The following is a 19,086-nucleotide window of genomic DNA, read 5'->3' as shown; positions in this document are numbered from 1 at the left end:
CTTTCCGTATTTTTGGACCAAAACAAGAAAAATTTGTAAAGTAAACATGGGCTCCAAAATGAATACATTAAGAGCTATGAACAGCTGTTCAATAGAAGAGATGTGTTTGACAATAGCAAAGATGAAAAAGTGCTCATTGCTTTTAAGAGATGCAATTTAGAAATCATGTTTACTGGACTTCTTTTACGATATTACCTCCTCTGAAAATATGGAAAGCAAAGAGCTTGCAGTAGAAGAGATGTATTTTACAGTATCGAAGAAACGTAAGTACCCATAGCTCTTAAGGTACGTATTTTAGAGACCATGTGTATTAAAGATTTTTGTAGTTGTTTTGGTGTAAGGAACCTGCCCTCAAAGTCTGTGAAGGGAATTTAGTTGCACCCTGCGTCGCGCCCTACTCGCTTTCACGACAGAAATTGAATTGCACCGTTCCACCTGATATAATTACTGGGAACCGTAACTCGCAAACAGGATATGCCATTTCTGTGTGCTTCCATGTGTAGAGGATGGACAGACGCTGTCTCACACAGCCATAATTAGCATTACAATCAGGACATCTGTATCGATCGAAATGGATGCCCCTGTCGCCAAGGCTCAGAGGAAGATGTGCTGCCCTCTGGAGCGGAATAATCCGATACTCTTTTCATTTCGCCTGTCTCCACTGATAATTATCAAGCACAACACTTTCTGCTCAGTCATGACGGAATAAATATGCCACCGGTTTCTTCACGCAGCGTACCACAAAAGTGATTCACTTTTATAAGCGAAGCTATATTCAGAACATTTGCAGATTGTAGCAAACGACAGACAGCGCGCGGAAGTGTTTGCAGTTACATAAACTAGCGCAGCTAACGCCTGCTATGTGACAGACTGCAGTTAGAAATAAAAAAAAATGCAACGACATTGCTTTCAACTTCACTGTGTAAGAAAGGCAAATATGAAATTAATATGCATGGGTTGTTACATTACACGTTAATTTTCTGTTATGTTTAGCTAATAAAGCTTTGCTACGAAATCATCTTCATTAATGGTCCTTAATTACATTAATTTTTTAAGCTAATGAGCCATATTGCGAACACAGCACTACAGTAAATATCACACATCTGGTACTGGAATGTGTAATATCATTAATAATGAAATCTAGAGTCCACATGTTTTAATTTTTGCTAAAGTAGAGAGAGCATAAATGGACTACTCTATTAAGTTCAGTATATCAATAAGTGTTAACTAAGACATGGTGAAAACCGCACTGATAGACAAAATCATACACGTTCGCTTACCAGACAAACTTACGCGAGCCTATCAAGAGCTAGCTTTCGTTTTATGACTGTAGTTACAATGGAAAATGGAAATAAAGTTCCATGCTTCTTGACAGAGCGTAGGCGAACGATGCGGGAGACCCGCACCGCCTTACAGGGCAATGTCCTAATGGAGATGGTTTGCCGTTGCCTTCCTCCGACCTTCATGGGGATGAAAGATGATAATGGAGACGACGCAACAACATCCAATCATCTCGGGGCAGGTAAAAATCCCTGAATCCTCCGGTAATCGAACCCTGGACCTCGTGCTCGGGAAGCGAGAACGCTACCACGAGAGCACAAGCTGAGGACTGTAGTTAGAAAACGGTCCCTTTCCGACCCAAGGACATTTTGCTATATCCCACGTCCCATACCTTCCCCCGATCTTACAATCAACCCTGTTTTCTCCACCCTGTATACGACCTTTCAATTTCGGCCAAAAAGTTCACTTCCATCTGTGATAGCTTTATAGACTCAATGAGATTGTGTAAGGGCATTCAGAATAGTAGTTTCAGATGGCAAGTGAATGCATGTGGATATATCTACTTCCCTCGGTGGCCACAGAGTTAGTACTTGGTGTGTGAGGTGACACGCTCCCACTATTTCTATAGCAATAAGACACTTTTAAGTAGTCTACAGCACCGAGATGTGCCGTTAGTGTATATGTATAGTATAACACTTAGCATGTATACTTTTAAATAGTCGGGATGGAAACGATGACTTCAACAATAAATTATGCTACAGCTCAGGTGATAATATACTTAAAAACTCTAAAGATACAAATTCAATGAACAATAAAGACGTCAGTCCACTGCAGCAAACAAATGAGTAGACTGCCTAGTAACTAAATAAATACTCAAGATACTAGTAAGCGCAGTACTGTCATAATCTGAATTAATGTGTCGTAAATGTTAGATGCACCCATAGAATTGCGTTCTACTAGTTTCCCAGTTATGTTCTCATTTCACCTATCAAAGCCGTGGAAGAATGTTTTTTAGGTCCAGAGACTTCCGGAAAGAAAAGGAATCCTCCTTCGGTGTTGGAGAAGACGTTTCAATGCTCTTATGGGACTGGGACTTGGTAGCAGAAACCAATCCACAGGTCGCCATGTTAATTAGCGCTCAGAACAAGCAAATATTCAGGAGACAAACTGGAACAGAAATAAATTGTCAAGACACGTTATTTAGATGAGTAACAGCTCTGTTTAGCTCTGCTGTCAGAAGTACGTAGCAGTCCAGCGTATTGGAATGTGATTATGTGGCAGTCCAATATGTTAAGAAGTGTCAGAGCAAATGTCAACGCTGTATGGCTATACTGGTCACGACTATTGCCTTTACTCCTCGTTATTGTGGCTTTATGAATTGCTTCGAAGATGGCGTCGAAATTGTAGGAAACAATTTTCTCTTATGGTATAGTCATAGTTGGCAAAAAATATCAAAAATATACGTGATAAAAGCATTGAAATGTTGGCCGTGGATGGAGGACTTTTGCGTTGGTCAAATACCCAGCCAGAACACTGTTTCACACAAGTATCGCACAAATATGTAGTACATTTTTCATGGACCGCTGAATAACAATCTCCATCACAAGTAAACTGAAATAATAAGTTGGCCCTTTCACACTAAGTGAAATGCCAATGTATAATTCTGCATAAGAGACAGGATGCATTCTGTCCCAGTAGAATCAACAAACCAGCTCATTTCACTCATTAACCATCATTTTCATCCAGTATTCAGAGCTGCAAATGAACATGGTGGCTGTGGGCCAACAACTTACGCGTCGCATTTAACATTCGAGAAATTTAACCTACGTTGCTAAGGAAAGCCAGACATAACTCCCAATAACCTGTTGGTACTGCACGATGACTCAAAATTCTGAGGAGAGACTGATTTTATTCGACCAGAAGATCTTGAACTTCATGTTGACACTGACTTACTGCTTGGAGTATAATGCGCATGTCCGCTGTTCGGAGGTGTCAGACTTTTGAACATTTGCAAGCAACCTGTGTTATTTCCTTTTGAAAAGAAAGAGGCAGACGTCCTGGAAAGCAAATATAAGATGTAATCTTCTTAGTAAATCACGTAAATAAAAACTTTCAGAGGAAATCATTATGAGGTGTCCCAATTTAGTGACACTGAACAGAGAAAAGAGCTGCTATAATAACACATGGGTAGAAAAGTATACAAAACAAAGCCAATACACAGACAATAGTAGCACTGGTTCAACACAAAGCGAGATAGTCCAACGGCGAATTTGAATTTAACGTTACTTCGGCCCATAGTATCGTCCTTGGACTCTCGTGTGGAAAAATCTACGTGAATTTGAGACAAAGGGTGCACCCCGAAATTAACCGCTTAATTCCGTAAGTCACACTACACTGAAGCGCCAAACAAACTGGTATACGCATTCCTATTCACATACAGAGATACGCAAACAGGCAAAATACGATGCTGCGGTCGGCAACGCCTATATAACACAACAGGTATCTGGCTAAGTTCCTAGATTGTTATTGCTGCTACAATGGCAGCTTATCAAGATTTAAGTAAGTTTGAATGTGGTGTTGTAGTCGCCGCAAGAGCGATAGGACACAGCATTTCCGAGGTAAGGATGAGGTGGGAATTTTCCTCTGCGACCATTTCACGAGCGTACTGTGAATATCAGCAATCCGGTAAACATCAAATTTCCACTATCGCTGCGGCCGGAAAAAGATCCTGCAAGAACGGAACCAACGACGACTGAAGAGAATCATTCAGCATGACAGAAGTGCAACCTTACCGCAAATTGCTGCAGATTTCAGTGCTGGGCCATCAACAAGTGTCAGTGTGCCAACCATTCAACGAAACGTCATCGATACGAGCTTTCGGAGCCGAAGGCCCACTCGTGTACCCTTAATGATTGCACGACACAAAGCTTTATGCTTCACCTGGGCGCCGACATTGGCCTGTTGATGACTGGAAAATGTCTGGTCGGACGAGTCTCGTTTTAAATTGTATCGTGTGGATGGACATGTACGGGTACGGTGGCGACCTCATGAATCCGTGGACCCTGCATGTCAGCAGGGGACTGTTGAAGCTGGTGCAGGCTCTGTAACGGAGTGGAATGTGTGCAATTGGAGCGATATGGGACCCCTGATACGTCTAGATGCGACCCTGATAGGTGACAGGTACGTAAGCTTCCTGTCTGAACACCTGCATCCCTTCACATCCATTGTGCATTCCGACGGACATGGGCAATTCCAATAGAACAATGCAACACCCAACACGTCCAGAAGTGCTACAGAGTTGGTCCAGGAACACTCTTCTGAGTTTAAACACTTCCGATGGCCACAAATCTCCCCTGGCATGAACATTATTGAGCATATCTAGGATGCCTTGCAACATGTTCAGAAGAGAGCTTCACCCGTCGTACTCTTACCGATTTATGGACAACCCTGCAAGATTCATGGTATCAGTTGGCTCTAGCACTACTTCAGACATTATGCGAGTCCATGCCACGTCGTATTACGGCACTTCTGAGTTTTCGCGGGGGCGCTTCACGATATTAGGTAGGTGTACCGGTTTCTTTGGCTATTCAGTGTAGCATGGCAAGGAAAATGCCTTCTGTGGCATACTGTCGTCTCCCACACCACTTCCCCCGCTAGATAATCCACCCTTCCATCAAGGTGGCTTGTCAGCGTAGCCCACATCTCTAGGCGACGCCAAAGGTGGCGAGCCCGTCCGCGGTTGACCACAGAAGCCACCGGCAGTGGCTGCACTATATTGCTATGCCTCATCAAGTGAGCCAGTTAGGCAATACGATGACATCACTGCGCTTGGATAGCCAGCGGACGTAAAGCTGATTACAGACTGTAGCTTCAGCCATATACGAGGGTGACCTAACAAGTCTGCCGATATTCTTCGTACGGACAAAGTTTTTCAGCAGATATAGCCAGAATGCGTCAGCTACGAAGTCCGGCGTTGGCACTTAGCAGCAGTCTGGAGAGAGCACCCACCAGTCTGGAATCAGCCGCCTACAGTAAACAGCTCTACAGGACAGTAACCACCATAGCTCCTAGCTCAGCTATGTTGGTAATGGAGTTCACTTCTGGATGTGACTGTTTGTTATTGGACTTAGTTCTCAGTCTAGCCAGATTCGCGTTTCCGTCTAACCTTAACTGGATTTTATGGCCAACGTGTGTTTAATAAATAAGCGCTCATTTACATTTAACTAATTAACTTGTGGAGCGACGTTCCAGAAGCCAATCGCGTCATAGGCGTCTCGGCAGATGCAGTGGCGAAGTCGATTGGACGTCAAACCACTATACATCAGTGTCGCAGGCAGTATATGTGACTGCGAAAAAACAGTTGTATATACCTCAGTTGTGGAATCGTACGGTAACCAGACCTGCACAAGACTCACCATCAATCGTATACTTACTTCAGTTGAAGTCGAGTGGATTACCCCGAAAAGGTATTTCAGATTTCGAGGCTGCGTGGTACACTGTATTTTTACGTTTTCCTCACACGGGTATACATTGTTGCCTTCAACACACAGCAGTCGTAGTCGATCTATAGATCGTTCGATTTCGAACTCACCCATGTACCCCAGTAAAGGAACAGCAATTTTCAGCACACAGAATTGCAGGATATAACTAAACGGGATTTCTTATTATCCAATGCAAATGCTCATGTCTATGGTCTGATTCAACAGCTACACTGAGAAACACAATTAAATGGTCACATTTTCGAAACCCCGAAATTATCTTCGATTGCAACGTAGAACTTCAAAATTTGGCACAAAGGTGCCTACAAGGTTCCTCTGTAATCGTCAAAAAGCGTGATGGCGTCCTGCAAAGTCACCCTCGGGCTCAGCGACGCTTCAAACAGTGCATGTTGACACATGCAAAAAAGGGCCCCAGATCAGAAGTTCGCGTGTAGTGGCAGGTGCATTAATGATGTCCATTGGTACCAATTTTCACCAAAGTTCTACCCAAAGATACCGCGGATTTGTTACATGATGGGGAAATCGTCGTAGTTTCTTTTACCTTTTATTCATCCCAGCTTTCCGCGCCTCCGCAAAGAACATCACAACCACGACAGTTTTCTTATGGGTGGCCAAAGAAAATCCATAAGACGGACTGAGGTTCAGAATCGAGATGAAGAGGCCTCAGGGGGTGACACAAAAGGCATCGATGAATCCGTCGCCTCCTTTGCGGCGTTGAGTCTTGCACTTTCAGCCGTCAACAACGGCAATTCTCAGTGGGATGGACAACAGGATGTCTTTCTTACCAACGTCTGTTACTGCTGATACCTCTTGACGACTCAACCCTTCTCTGAGGACATGATGTGCCAGAAAAGCCTTTGGAGTGCAGTGCAATGCAGTTTCTGTCCTGGTGCACATGCTGAACCCTCTAGAAATATTAACAAACCTATTCGTCGAAATCTGAAGCAGGTAAGCGTGCTTCTGTTCTTTGAGCTCTCCTGTTTTGCACTCTCCTCTGTACAGATCAAGTGAAGCGACGGGGGATGGGGAGGGATAAGGGTGCGAGACTGACACGTGCGTGAGTAAGTCGGCAAAGGATCCCTCTAAGACTAGCGAGTTCGGAAACTTCCTCATTGCCACCTGCCAAACTACCTTGAACACTATAAAAATGTATCTGCACGGAGACAATCTGGGCACACTCGGTCAGAATGTTTTCAATAATTTCCGACTATGGTCGGTACATAGGGCTCTTCGAGGTCTGCCACTTTCCAGATCCCGACATCCTTCGTCAAGATCAGGCGAGCTGGTAAAAGAGATAGAGTGGATCGGTCTTGGAAATATTTCAAAGGAGATTTCTAATTCCAACTTGTGATTTTGACCATTGGAAACCGGCGTACATCCTTGGTCGAAAGGGCGGGATTGGAGCTATGTTTAATTTAGCTTTGCGTCAGTACGTTGCAGGGAAAAATATATCAACATAGTGTATATTCCATTGTTTGTGCGTGAACCTTACGAAAGTCGAAGACTTGTCCGGTATATGCTGCGTACCTAGCATTCTACCTAACAATTTGATGTTGGTGGCTTTATTGATTCGCATATCAAGAGCGTGAATATTTTCACTTTACATCGTTAAACAGTCATATTTTTATTACACTGTTCGCTATAGTGAGCATCAGTAAAATTTTTTTGCGACGCGATCATTGCTTATCTTATGGCTCAAATGTGTCAGGTAGTACCAGCACTTACACTAGCGGTCCCCAGTGGCAGGTTGAGGTAGTGTTACTGTACCTGAGGGCCACGATGATGACGGCGGACAGCACGGCCCTGGGCAGAGGCTCGAACAGCGGACCGGCGCCCTGCACCACAGCCAGCAGCACGGCGCAGGACACGAGACCGGCGAGCTGGCGACAACGCGCTCACTCAGCGTCCTGTCCTCCTGCCAGGCTGGTTCATTCTAAACGTGTCACTGCTACAAGTAACAAATAGGAGGCAGGGCACAAAAGTCTTTCGATTGCCACTGGGGTGGCACCCGTAAGAATGAAATTTTGTTTCAGTAATGTTGCGAATCCTTGAAATCTACCCATCCATCCCTCCACCCCAAACGAAGGTTGAAATACACCCTTTCCTTACCCAGTTGGCATCTGGCCTATCAGTTATTTGCAACATAGACATGTAAATGTACACTTACATCTGCAGTCCGCAAGCCATTCTGCAGTGCATGGCACGGAGGACATGTACCAATGTTATCGATTTCCTTCCCCATTCCAGTCGCGTATTGAGCGAGGGAAATATGACTGCTTATATGCCTTAGTACCTACTGTAACCTCTCTTGTCTTATTTTCACGATAGATGCAAACGATAGTCGCAGCATAAAAATCATTGTCCACTGCGAATACAGGCTCTCTACATTTGAGTTTCCTGTTCATGGCTGTTACACTTCCAAATCAAATGTTCAAATGTGTGTGAGTGCCAAAGGGACTAAACTGCTGAAGTTATCGGTCCGCCGGCCGGTGTGGCTTCAGTGTGGAACCGCGAGACCGCTAAGGTCGTAGGTTCGAATCCTGCCTGGGGCATGGATATGAGTGCTGCCCTTAGGCTAGTTTGGCTTAAGTAATTCTAGGTTCTAGGGGACTGATGACCTCATATGTCAAGTCCCATAGAGCTCAGAGACATTTGAACCATTTGTAATCGATCCCTAAGCTTAAACACTACTGAAACTAACTTAAACTAACTTACGCTACGTACAACACATACACCCATGCCATAGGCAGGACTCGAATCTCCGTGGGGGGAACCGCAAGCACCGTGACAAGCCGCCCCAGTCAATTCGGCTACCCGCACGGCAATGCGCGACATGTACCGGTATGTGGGGGGAAGTAATATGTTGTCCGACTCAAAAGTGCTGTCCCGAAATTTCAATAGTAAATCTCTCCGTGATGCACAACGCCTCTCTTGTAACGTCTGCCAGTGAGGTTTGTTTAGCATCTCCGTAACGCTCTCTCGCCAGGTAAACTATCCCGTGACGAAACGCGCCGCTCTTTGTTGGATCTTCTCTATCTCCTCTGTCAGTCGTACTTGATAGCGATCCCAGATAGATGAGCAATACTCATGAATTGGCCGAACAAGCGCTTTATAAGCCACTTCTTTCGTTGATGAGTCGACTCTGAGCACTATGGGACTTAACATCTGAGATCATCAGCCTCCTAGACTTAGAACTATTTAAACCTAACTAACCTAGGGTCAACACACCCACTCATGCCCAAGGGAGGACTCGAACCCCCGGCTTGAGGGTCAGCTCGATCCGCGGGGCTACACTCTCATACTGGCAGATATCCCCTACCATTTTACACAAAAATTTCTCTCCAAACCTCGGCAGCTCATGGTCTAGCGCTTAGCGTCACTACCTCTATATGGGAGAATCTCAAGATGCATTTCGAGCCAGGTCAGAGATTTTCGTCGCCCAGAGAATGGGTGTTTATGGTGTTTCAATCATTTCATCTCATTCCTTGCGTCGGGTAGCTGAACAACGCCAGATGAGGTCTTGTGTCCAGTAATGTAATATGATCATTTGCATTTCCTCTCCAATACTTCCTACATACCAATCTCCATTCACAATTTCCGGAATCCTCCGTTATATGGCGGTTATAACGAAAAGAATTTACACTAAATCACCAACATCTAGTCGTAATCATGACCTACTTTAAACTTCTTATTAGTTTATTAATCTAGAAACTATGTATAATTCAACGGTAGTAGTGTGTCATTTTACCCGCTTCCACAGTCCTTTTGGGTAAACCAAAAAAGTTAAGTCCAAAGGAAAAAAATAACATTATTTGCAACGTTGGAGCACGCTCCAGAATGATGCAAACAACTACTAACTTGATCTGTTGAATAGTTTTGTTGCTACAGATTTTTAAAGTCCCTTTGTACCCTCATGTTTAGTGTAATACTGCCCTCATTTGATCCGACATCAAATTCTAGGACTGCAGCAACATTTTAACATCAAAACGGTTTCCTTCCCCGCTGTGTTATTAAAAGGCGGTGTGGTTGTGAAATGTAATGTTAAGCAGCATATTCAGTTCCGTGCTGCACTTGTTGTTGTGGTCTTCAGTCCAGAGACTGGTTTGCTGCTACTCTCTCCTTTGCAAGCTTCTTCATCTCCCAGTACCTACTGCAACCTACATCCTTCAGAATCGGTTTAGTGTATACATCTCTTGGTCTCCCTCTACGATTAGTACCATCTACGCTGCCCTCCAATACTAAATTGGTTATCCCTTGATGCCTCAGAACATGTCCTACCAACCGGTCCGTTCTTCTTGTCAAGTTGTGCCACAAACTCCTCTTCTCCCCAATTCTATTCAATACCTCCTAATTAGTTACGTGATCTACCCATCTAATCTTGAGCATTCTTCTGTAGCACCACACTTCGAAAGCTTCTATTCTCCCTTGTCCAAACTATTTATCGTCCATGTTTCATTTCCATACATGGCTACACTCCATACAAATACTTTGAGAAACGACTTCCTGATACATAATCTATACTCAATGTTAACAAATTTCTCTTCTTCAGAAACGCTTTCTTGCCATTGCCAGTCTACATTTTATATCCTCTCTACTTCGACCATCATTAGTTATTTTGCTTCATAAATAGCAAAACTCCTTTACTACTTTAAGTGTCTCACTTCCTAATCTAATTCCCTCAGCATCACCAGACTCAATTCGACTACTTTCCATTATCCTCGATTTGCTTTTGTTGATGTTCATCTTATATACTCCTTTCAAGACACAATCCATTCCGTTCAACTGATCTTCCAAGTCTTTTGCTGTCTCTGATAAAATTACAATGTCATCGGGGAACCTCAAAGTTTTTATTTCTTCTCCATGGATTTTAATTCCTACTCCGAATTTTTCTTTTGTTTCCTTTACTCCTTGCCCAATATACAGATTGAATAACATCGGCGAGAGGCTACAACCCTGTCTCACTCCCTTCCCAACCATTGCTTCCCTTTCATGCCCCTTAACTCTTATAACTGCCATCTGGTTTCTATACAAATTATAAATAGCCTTTCGCTCCCTGTATTTTACCGCTGTCACCTCTTTTGAAAGAGAGAATTCTAGTCAACATTGTCATAAGCTTTCTCTAAGTCTACAAATGCTAGAAACGTAGGTTTGCCTTTCCTTAATCTTTCTTCTAAGATAAGTCGTAGGGTCAGTATTGCCTCACGTGTTTCAATATTTCTACGGAATACAAACTGATCTTCCCCGAGGTCGGCTTCTACCAGTTTTTCCATTCGTCTGTAAAGAATTCGCGTTAGTATTTTGCAGCTGTGACTTATTAAACCGATAGTTCGGTAATTTTCACATCTGCCAACACCTGCTTTCTTTGGGATTGGAATTATTATATTCTTCTTGAAGTATGAGGTTATTTCGCCTGTCTCATAGATCTTGCTCACCAGATGGTAGAGTTTTGTCAGGACTGGCTCTCCCAAGGCCATCAGTAGTTCTAATGGAATGTTGTCTACTCCCGGGGCCTTGTTTCGACTCAGGTCTTTCAGTGATCTGTCAAACTCTTCACGCAATATCGTATCTCCCATTTCATCTTCATCTACATCGTCTTCCATTTCCATAATATTGTCCTCAAGCACATTATAGACCCTCTATATACTCCTTCCACCTTTCTGCTTTCCCTTCTTTGCTTAGAACTGGGTTTCCATCTGAGCTCTTGATATTCGGACAAGTGGTTTTCTTTTCTCCAAAGGTCTCTTTAATTTTCCTGTAGGCAGTATCTATCTTAACCCCTAGTGAGATAAGCCAGTTGTGTCTATTGAAATGACGATGTTTAGTGATCCTGATAGCTGTAGGAAAGGGATTGGGTTGTCATTTGATTGGAGAACGTATTAATAGAAATATGCTGTGGAAAGTAAATCTCGGGACGAATAGGATGTATATATGATGAGGGTGGTAGGACTGCACATAAGCAAGAATAGAGTGTGTGCGAACCTATTTTGTGTGGTTACGGTAAGGTAGATAACAGTCGATAAGACGGTATATGATGATTTCACGTCGAGACGATTGCAATTACGGTGGGCACGCATTAGAAGGGCTTGGAGGTAGAACGACCAGAGTATTGCGGAACAGGAGACCGAAAGATATGCGCATTGCTTAAGAAAGTGGACTCGCATTCGGGGGATGAGCTTTCCAAATAACCATCTGGTAAGTGATATTTGAACTGTCTGTGGTTTTACTCAGTCGTTTAAGGTAAGTGGAGGAAATCGTTTCACTGAAGAGTCATGGCTGATTTATTTCCCTGTTCTAGTGCTAGCAGCACTTCGGCATTCTCGTTGATAATTTTGTCGTAGACGGAATATTAAAATCTGATCTTTTTTTTTCTTTAAGCATGTGGAATAATATTTGTAGGAGGTTTACGTTTATGGGTGATGTACGACAGACGAAGTATTCTAGGTATTAGAAAAGTGTAGAAAATTTATAACCTGCTATGAGTTTTGTGAGAATAGCTTTATACAGAAACCTAGGCGGATTGCAAGTCTTTTGTTACAGTGAGTATGCACTTGCCACCCCGTGTACTCGTAAGCTGCTGCCTATCTTTTACGTCACATGCTTGTAATGTTACGTGAGCCTCACCCTGCTTTTTCAACTAATTTGTGCCTGGTTTTATGTATGTAAATACGGTAAATGTAAATTTTAATTCAAAAAGTATTTGAATTGAAGTGAAGCGCAACTGGACAGTAAGAAACTTTTTAGCGCGCAATCGCTGCAACGATAGTAGTTGTGCATCTTTGAGTATGGACTCTAAAAAAAAGACTATTGATTTATTAAAAAAAGAGGACTGTTGATATGTATCTTGTGGAAAGAGGACGTGTTGCTAGGCCATCGCTCAGAACGTTTTGTTACATTTAATGAATACTCCCATTTCAGTGATGAAACCGAGTAAAGTATGTGTAATAGGTGCCCAGATTTATTTATACAAATTTTCTGGAAATGAAGAACAGAAATATGTTGTTTTTTGGGAAAAGGAGGTGAACTTCATTGTCGTCGCTGGCTATCAATCGATGTAAGTTTAAAAAGCTCACTAAAATTCAGGAAAGGAAGTGCATTCTGTATAGTTTTCATTCAATACGTAACACCCTCTCATAATTTCTTAATTGGATTATGTTCTTGCACAATAGTATGGTGCTGAACTCCACTGACCAATTTTGAGGCAGTAAGGCATGTAGTTTGAAGGAAATTTGAGTGATAGGCAATCTCCTTTTCTCACGAAAAGCAAATTGCTGTTTGATCTTATTTATTTACAACAGTGTTCCCTTAGGTATGAAAAGCTACGAAAACTTGGGCTCAAAGCTATCAGCAATACGGCCAAGTAACTAACAGAGTCGTATTTTAAACCTTAAAGAACCATAACTTCCTCCAGATTATAATACGTCACCAACTGGTGCAGAAGCTGATCATTCAAGGAGGCAGAAATCAAAATTCAGGTACCAGTTACGACTTAAAGAAAATTTCTCAATCAAAAAACAATCCCTCTCTCCAAACACACATTAAGATGAAAGTCATTTTATATACTGTCACTTTTGCCGGTGAATGCAACGAGGCGTACCGGTTCAGGCGAGTGGGTGGGGGGACTGTTTCGTACTCGTACAATGGCTGATCAAAAGTACTTGGACACCGCAATGTAATGTGGGACTGAGCATCATATGTCACAAGAAGCGCACACGCCGGTCCAAAAGATGGTATTGTGTTCTCAGTAGAGAACCAGTAACAGCACAATAATTCGATCATGATAGCTCAGTGACTTGGAACGTAGACTAGTCGTTGCATGTCACCTTACCAACAAATCCATCATTGACATTTCAACCCTTCTAAAGCTGGCCACGTCGACCGTTGGTGATGTGATTGTGAAGTGACTAGGTGAAGGGACAACCACACACAAAAACCAAGACCAGGCAGACATAATGACAGACGGGCAGTGACCGTCCAATATTGGGAGGGTGTTAAAAAAGCCGCGTGAAATCTACTGAACGAATCACTCGAGAGTTTCAAAGTGCTACCAGCGGTTCAGATACTACAATGACTGTAACCAGAGAGATGAAAAGAAATGGGTACAGTGGTCGGGCAGCTGCTCGTGAGCCATACTTCTCTGTAGTCATTCGTAAGCGGCGCTTGAGCTGATGTAAACACTAACGCCCCTAGACAGTGAATGACTAGTAATGAGTGATCTGGAGTCATCAATCACACTGGATTCTGGGGCAATCCTATGGAAGTGTTTATGTTTGGGGTTGCCTGGAGAACATTATCTGCATCATTTGTCGTGTCAACACTGAAGTATGGCATTGATGGTTTAATGAAATGAGCGTTTGTCGTCACTGGCCGGGAGGCCCCTTGCGGGGCAGATCCGGCCGCCTTGGTGCAGGTCTTATTACATACAACGCCACATTGGGCGACTGCGCGCCTGATAAGTATGAAATGATGATGACAACACAACACCCAGTCCACCAGTCCCTGAGCGGAGAAAATCTCCGACCCAACCGGTAATCGAACCCGGCCCTTAGGACGGCAATCCGTCACGATGACCACTCAGCTATCGGGTAGGACAATGATAGTGTAATGGAATGGGATGTTCTCCGTGGCTAGGGTGTGATGTTCCTACCGCGCTTAAGAAGACGCTAAATGCGCAATGATGTAAACACATTTTACAGCACTTCTCAGTGAGCAGACTAGAGGAACAAATCACAGAAGATAACCGTTGCATCACCGTGAAACTCCACCGTGTTATAGAGCATCATCTCTGGGTCACTGGTCTGAGGACAATAGCATTCCCGAAATGGCCTGGCCCCCACAGATGATTGATCTGAATGGAATGGGACACGTTTTGGATGAATTAGAATGTAGACTTCACTACAGGTCTCAGAGTCCAGCATCACTCCCTCTCATGTCTAGGTTTTTGAGTAAAGATGGGTTACCACACAACTTCCCAGATATTCAGAAACCTCAGTGGAAGGTTCTCCAGCAGAATTCAGGCTCTCATAAACGCAAAAGGTGTACACACCCCATATTACAAACCACTAATAGGTGCCCAGATACTTTTCATCAAATAGTTTTTGTTTTACACGCTCTGCAGAAAGATTGCTCGGGGAATATTGAGTCGACGCTTCTTACGTAAGCCACTCGTGGGCCTCCGTACACGCTTGCACTTGACAGTTTTGGTGTTAGGCCACCGGCAAGGCGAAACTACACTACTGACCATTAAACCTGCCGCACCAAGAAGAAATGCAGATGATAAACGGGCATTTATTGGACAAATATGTTATACTAGAACTGACATGAGATTCAAGCAATTTGGGGGCATAGGTCCTGAGAAATCAGTACCCACAACAACCACCTCTGGCCGTAATAACGGCCTTGATACGCCTGAGCATTGAGTCAAACAGAGCTTGGATGGCGTGTACAGGTAGAGCTGCCCATGCAGATTCAAGACGATACCACAGTTCATCAAGAGTAGTGACTGGCGTATTGTGACGACCCAGTTGCCCGGCCACTATTGACCAGACGTTTTCAGTTGGTGAGAGATCTGGAGAATGTGCTGGCCAGGGCAGCAGTCGAACATTTTGTGTATCCAGAAAATCCCATACAGGACCTGCAACATGCGGTCGTGCATTATCCTGCTGAAATGTAGGGTTTCGCAGGGATCGATTGAAGGGTAGCGCCACGAGTCGTAACACATCTGAAATGTAACGTCTACTGTTCATAGTGCCGTCAGTGCGAACAAAAGGTGTCCGAGACGTGTAACCGATCGCACCCCATACCATCAAGCCGGGTGATACGCCAATATGGCGATGACGAATACACCCTTCCAATGTGCGTTCACCGCGATGTCGCCAAACACGGATACGACCATCATGATACTGTAAACAGAACCTGGATTCATCCGAAAAAATGACATTTTGCCATTCGTGCACCCAGGTTCGTCGTCGAGTAAACCATCGCAGGCGCTACTGTCTGTGATGCAGCGTGAGGGGTAACCGCAGCCATCTTCTCCGAGCTGATAGTCCATGCTGCTGCAAACGTCGTCGAACTGTTCGTGCAGATGGTTGTTGTCTTTCAAACGTTCCCATCTGTTGACTCCGGGATCGAGACTTGGCTGCACGATCCGTTACAGCCATGTGGAAAAGATGCGTGTCATCTCGACTGCTAGTGTTACGAGGCCGTTGGGATCCAGCATCGCGTTCCGTATTACCTCCTGAACCCACCGATTCCATATTCTGCTTACAGTCATTGGATCTCGACCAACGCGAGCAGAAATGTCGCGATACGATAAACCTCAATCGTGATAGGCTACAATCACAAAGTCGGAAACGAGATGGTACGCATTTCTCCTCCTTACACGAGGCATCACAACAACGTTTCACCAGGTAACGCCGCTCAGCTGCTGTTTGTGTATGAGAAATCGGTTGGAAACTTTCCTCATGCCAGCACGTTGTAGGTGTCGCCACCGGCGCCAACCTTGTGTGAATGCTCTGACAAGCTAATCATTTGCCTATCACAGCTTCTTCTTCCTGTCGGTTAAATTTCACGTCTGGAGCACGTCATCTTCGTGGTGTAGCAGTTTTAATGGCCAGTGGTGTATGTGGACGCGCGGTACCTGCGTGGAGCCGCCCGCGTCCCTCTGCAGCAGGGAGCGCGACAGCGAGGCGGAGGGCGGCACGCCCCCGCTGACGGCGGAGGCGACCGCGGTCAGCCCCTGCGCCAGCAGCTCCTGGTTGAGGCGCACGCGGTAGCGGCCGCGCGCCAGCAGCAGCGCCATCGATGTGCTCACCGCGAAGCTGACGGCCGCCACACCCAACGAGCCCACCGCCACCGCCCCCATCAGCTTCCAGTCACCCACGGGGTCGCGCAACTTCGGCAGCCCGCTAGGAACGGGCCCCACCACCGACATGTTCCACCTGCCGTCACGCCACCTCACATTTGCACACCGACACTCCGTCTTTCGTAAAATTGGCAACAATAAAATAACGAGTCGGATTTACAACCGATATTTTGTTTGACTACAAGTCATTTCCACGAAGTGACGTATTTATAGACACACATTCTTCATGAAATTTTCACTTTGTCTATTTACTCCACAGCCACGGACTCGTTGGACCTTCTTGAGCCACCAGCAGTCAATCCCATTCCCCATATCACAGCGAACCTGACACAAACAGAATGTAAGCGTGTTGTGAGAATGCCAGTATTACAAACCGATCACAGAGTGTGGACCAACTGATGTCTGATCTCGATTCGTATTTTGTTACTCTAAGTACAAATTGTCACAATTAATTCCATGCTACTGACACACCCCGCTCAGATTTAGTTATTAGTTGACACAGTGGACAGGCCTTGAAAAACCGAACACATATCAATTGAGAAAACAGGAAGAAGTTGTGTGGAACTATGAAAAAATAAGCAAAATATACAAAGCTGTGCACTGTCCATGCGCAAGATAGGCAACATCAAGGCTAGTATGAGCTAAGGAGCGCCGTCGCGGTTAGCGTGAGCAGCTGCGGGCCCTTGGTTCAAGTCTTCCCTTGAGTGAAAAATTTACTTTCATTATTTTCGCAAAGTTATGACCTGTTCGTTCGTTCATTAACGTCTCTGTTCACTGTAATAAGTTTAGTGTCTGTGTTTTTCGACCGCACCGCAAAACCGTGCGATTAGTAGACAAAAGAACGTGCGTCTCCAATGGGAACCGAAAACATTTGATCGCAACGTCATAGGTCAACCGATTTCTCCACAAGAAAACACGTTTGATATATTCTATACGACACTGGTGACGGCATGTGCGTCACATGACAGGAATATGTTTGCGACTCACCTAACTTGTACACTTGGCAAATGGGTAAAAAGATTCTTCTACCTTTCCCGATTTAGGTTTTCTTGTGGATGTGATAATGACTCCCAAAAAAGTGATGAAAACATAAGAGTTTGTCACATCAACTGCAACAAATGAATGCAACAGTTTTATAGTCGCACAGTTTTCCCTTTGCTCTGTCAAAACATATGTTTTTAACGTTTTCAAATTTTTCAATGTGTTTACCGTCAGCTACGTCGCATCGGACAGAGGGACGGACAGATAATTATCTGAAAATAAAAAATTAAACTTTTCACTCGAGGGAAGACTTGAACAAAGGACCTCTCGTCCTGCAGCTGCTCACGCTAAACAAGGGCCCACGGTGTTCCTCGGCTCACACCCTCCTTGATGTTGCCTAACCTACGCATGGACTATTCAGTTTGTATATTTTGCTTATTTTTTCATAGTTCCACACTACTTCTTCCTGTTTTCTCGATTGGTCTGTGTTCAGTTTTTCAAGGTCTACCCACTGTGACAACTTATAACTAAATCTGAGAGGGGTGCGATGGGGAGGTTCCCTTGTGAGTTGCCTATAAAACGGCTAGCAGCAATCCTATACATCTACAGCCTTAAAAATGGGGTTCACTTAATATTTCGAAACAAGCCACTGACTAGGTACAAAACAATGCGAACTTTCTAATGCTTCCATTAAATTTGCAACATCCTAAAGGTTACATCCAACAAATCTTAGATTAATTTGATGCGTGCTACAAGGATCTGTACGTAAATTTTAATCATTTCAGTTGAGCCACATAAAGTATTGCAGTGATGTGTCCCAAATTCCGTAAATATCAGAAGATTATAATCCAGATTTCCATTCAGAAACGCATTTGAATGCACATTGTTTCGGAGAATATTGTGTCATCCCTTGTGTACGAATTAGAAATCTGTGCTAGTATGCAGAATGAATAGTGGCCTGTTTTGACTACAGCTTATCATTCCATGATATTGATGTTCATATTCCGCAAGCGATATGCGAGTATAGATCGATGCATTTAGGAATGACATAGTGAATCCCATTCTGGATCTCAGTCATCACACGACTACCACTTAAGATTAAAGTTGTGTTGTTAACTAGGTAATGGAGCACTGTACGGGACGGTTGGGTCAGGAAATCCTCTTCTTTCCAATGTAACAATGTCTGTTGCACTGCAGACTGCCAGCATGATGACCGTGTCAAGGCTGGTAGCTGTGCACTACCCTAGAGTCCTACAAGACGCTATGTTTCAAATGATGTCCTATATTGCCTTGGTCAGTGTAGTAAGGGAGCTACGTGCTTCCTGGCACAATGGTTTATGACACCCTCCCCCACCAGTCACTTTCAAGGCAAGACCCTTCTGTCCCACTCACCAGTCTTTACCCCCTCCCAGCAGCGTACCTATGCTGTTACCTGTTGTTTATTTAGGAACTAATTTTTGACAC

At 44.1% G+C, this 19,086-nt stretch overlaps 1 protein-coding gene across 1 annotated transcript in view; it reads right to left on the bottom strand.

The window, feature by feature from the left end:
* LOC126267886 (solute carrier family 26 member 10-like) overlaps window positions 1-19,086 on the bottom strand; it is a 122,180-nt gene that overhangs the window by 25,130 nt on the left and 77,964 nt on the right. Inside the window, exons 4-5 of the mRNA XM_049973195.1 lie at window positions 16,417-16,717; window positions 7,548-7,660 (exon numbers count right to left, since the gene is read on the bottom strand). Of these exons, the coding sequence (XP_049829152.1) occupies window positions 7,548-7,660; window positions 16,417-16,717 (414 nt within the window). The remainder of the gene's footprint in view (window positions 1-7,547; window positions 7,661-16,416; window positions 16,718-19,086) is intronic.

The sequence above is a fragment of the Schistocerca gregaria genome, chromosome 4 (genome assembly GCF_023897955.1).
Source record: "Schistocerca gregaria isolate iqSchGreg1 chromosome 4, iqSchGreg1.2, whole genome shotgun sequence".
NCBI lineage: Eukaryota > Metazoa > Arthropoda > Insecta > Orthoptera > Acrididae > Schistocerca > Schistocerca gregaria.
The sequence above is the reverse complement of the archived record's forward strand: the minus strand, read 5'-3'. Positions and strand labels throughout refer to the sequence as shown.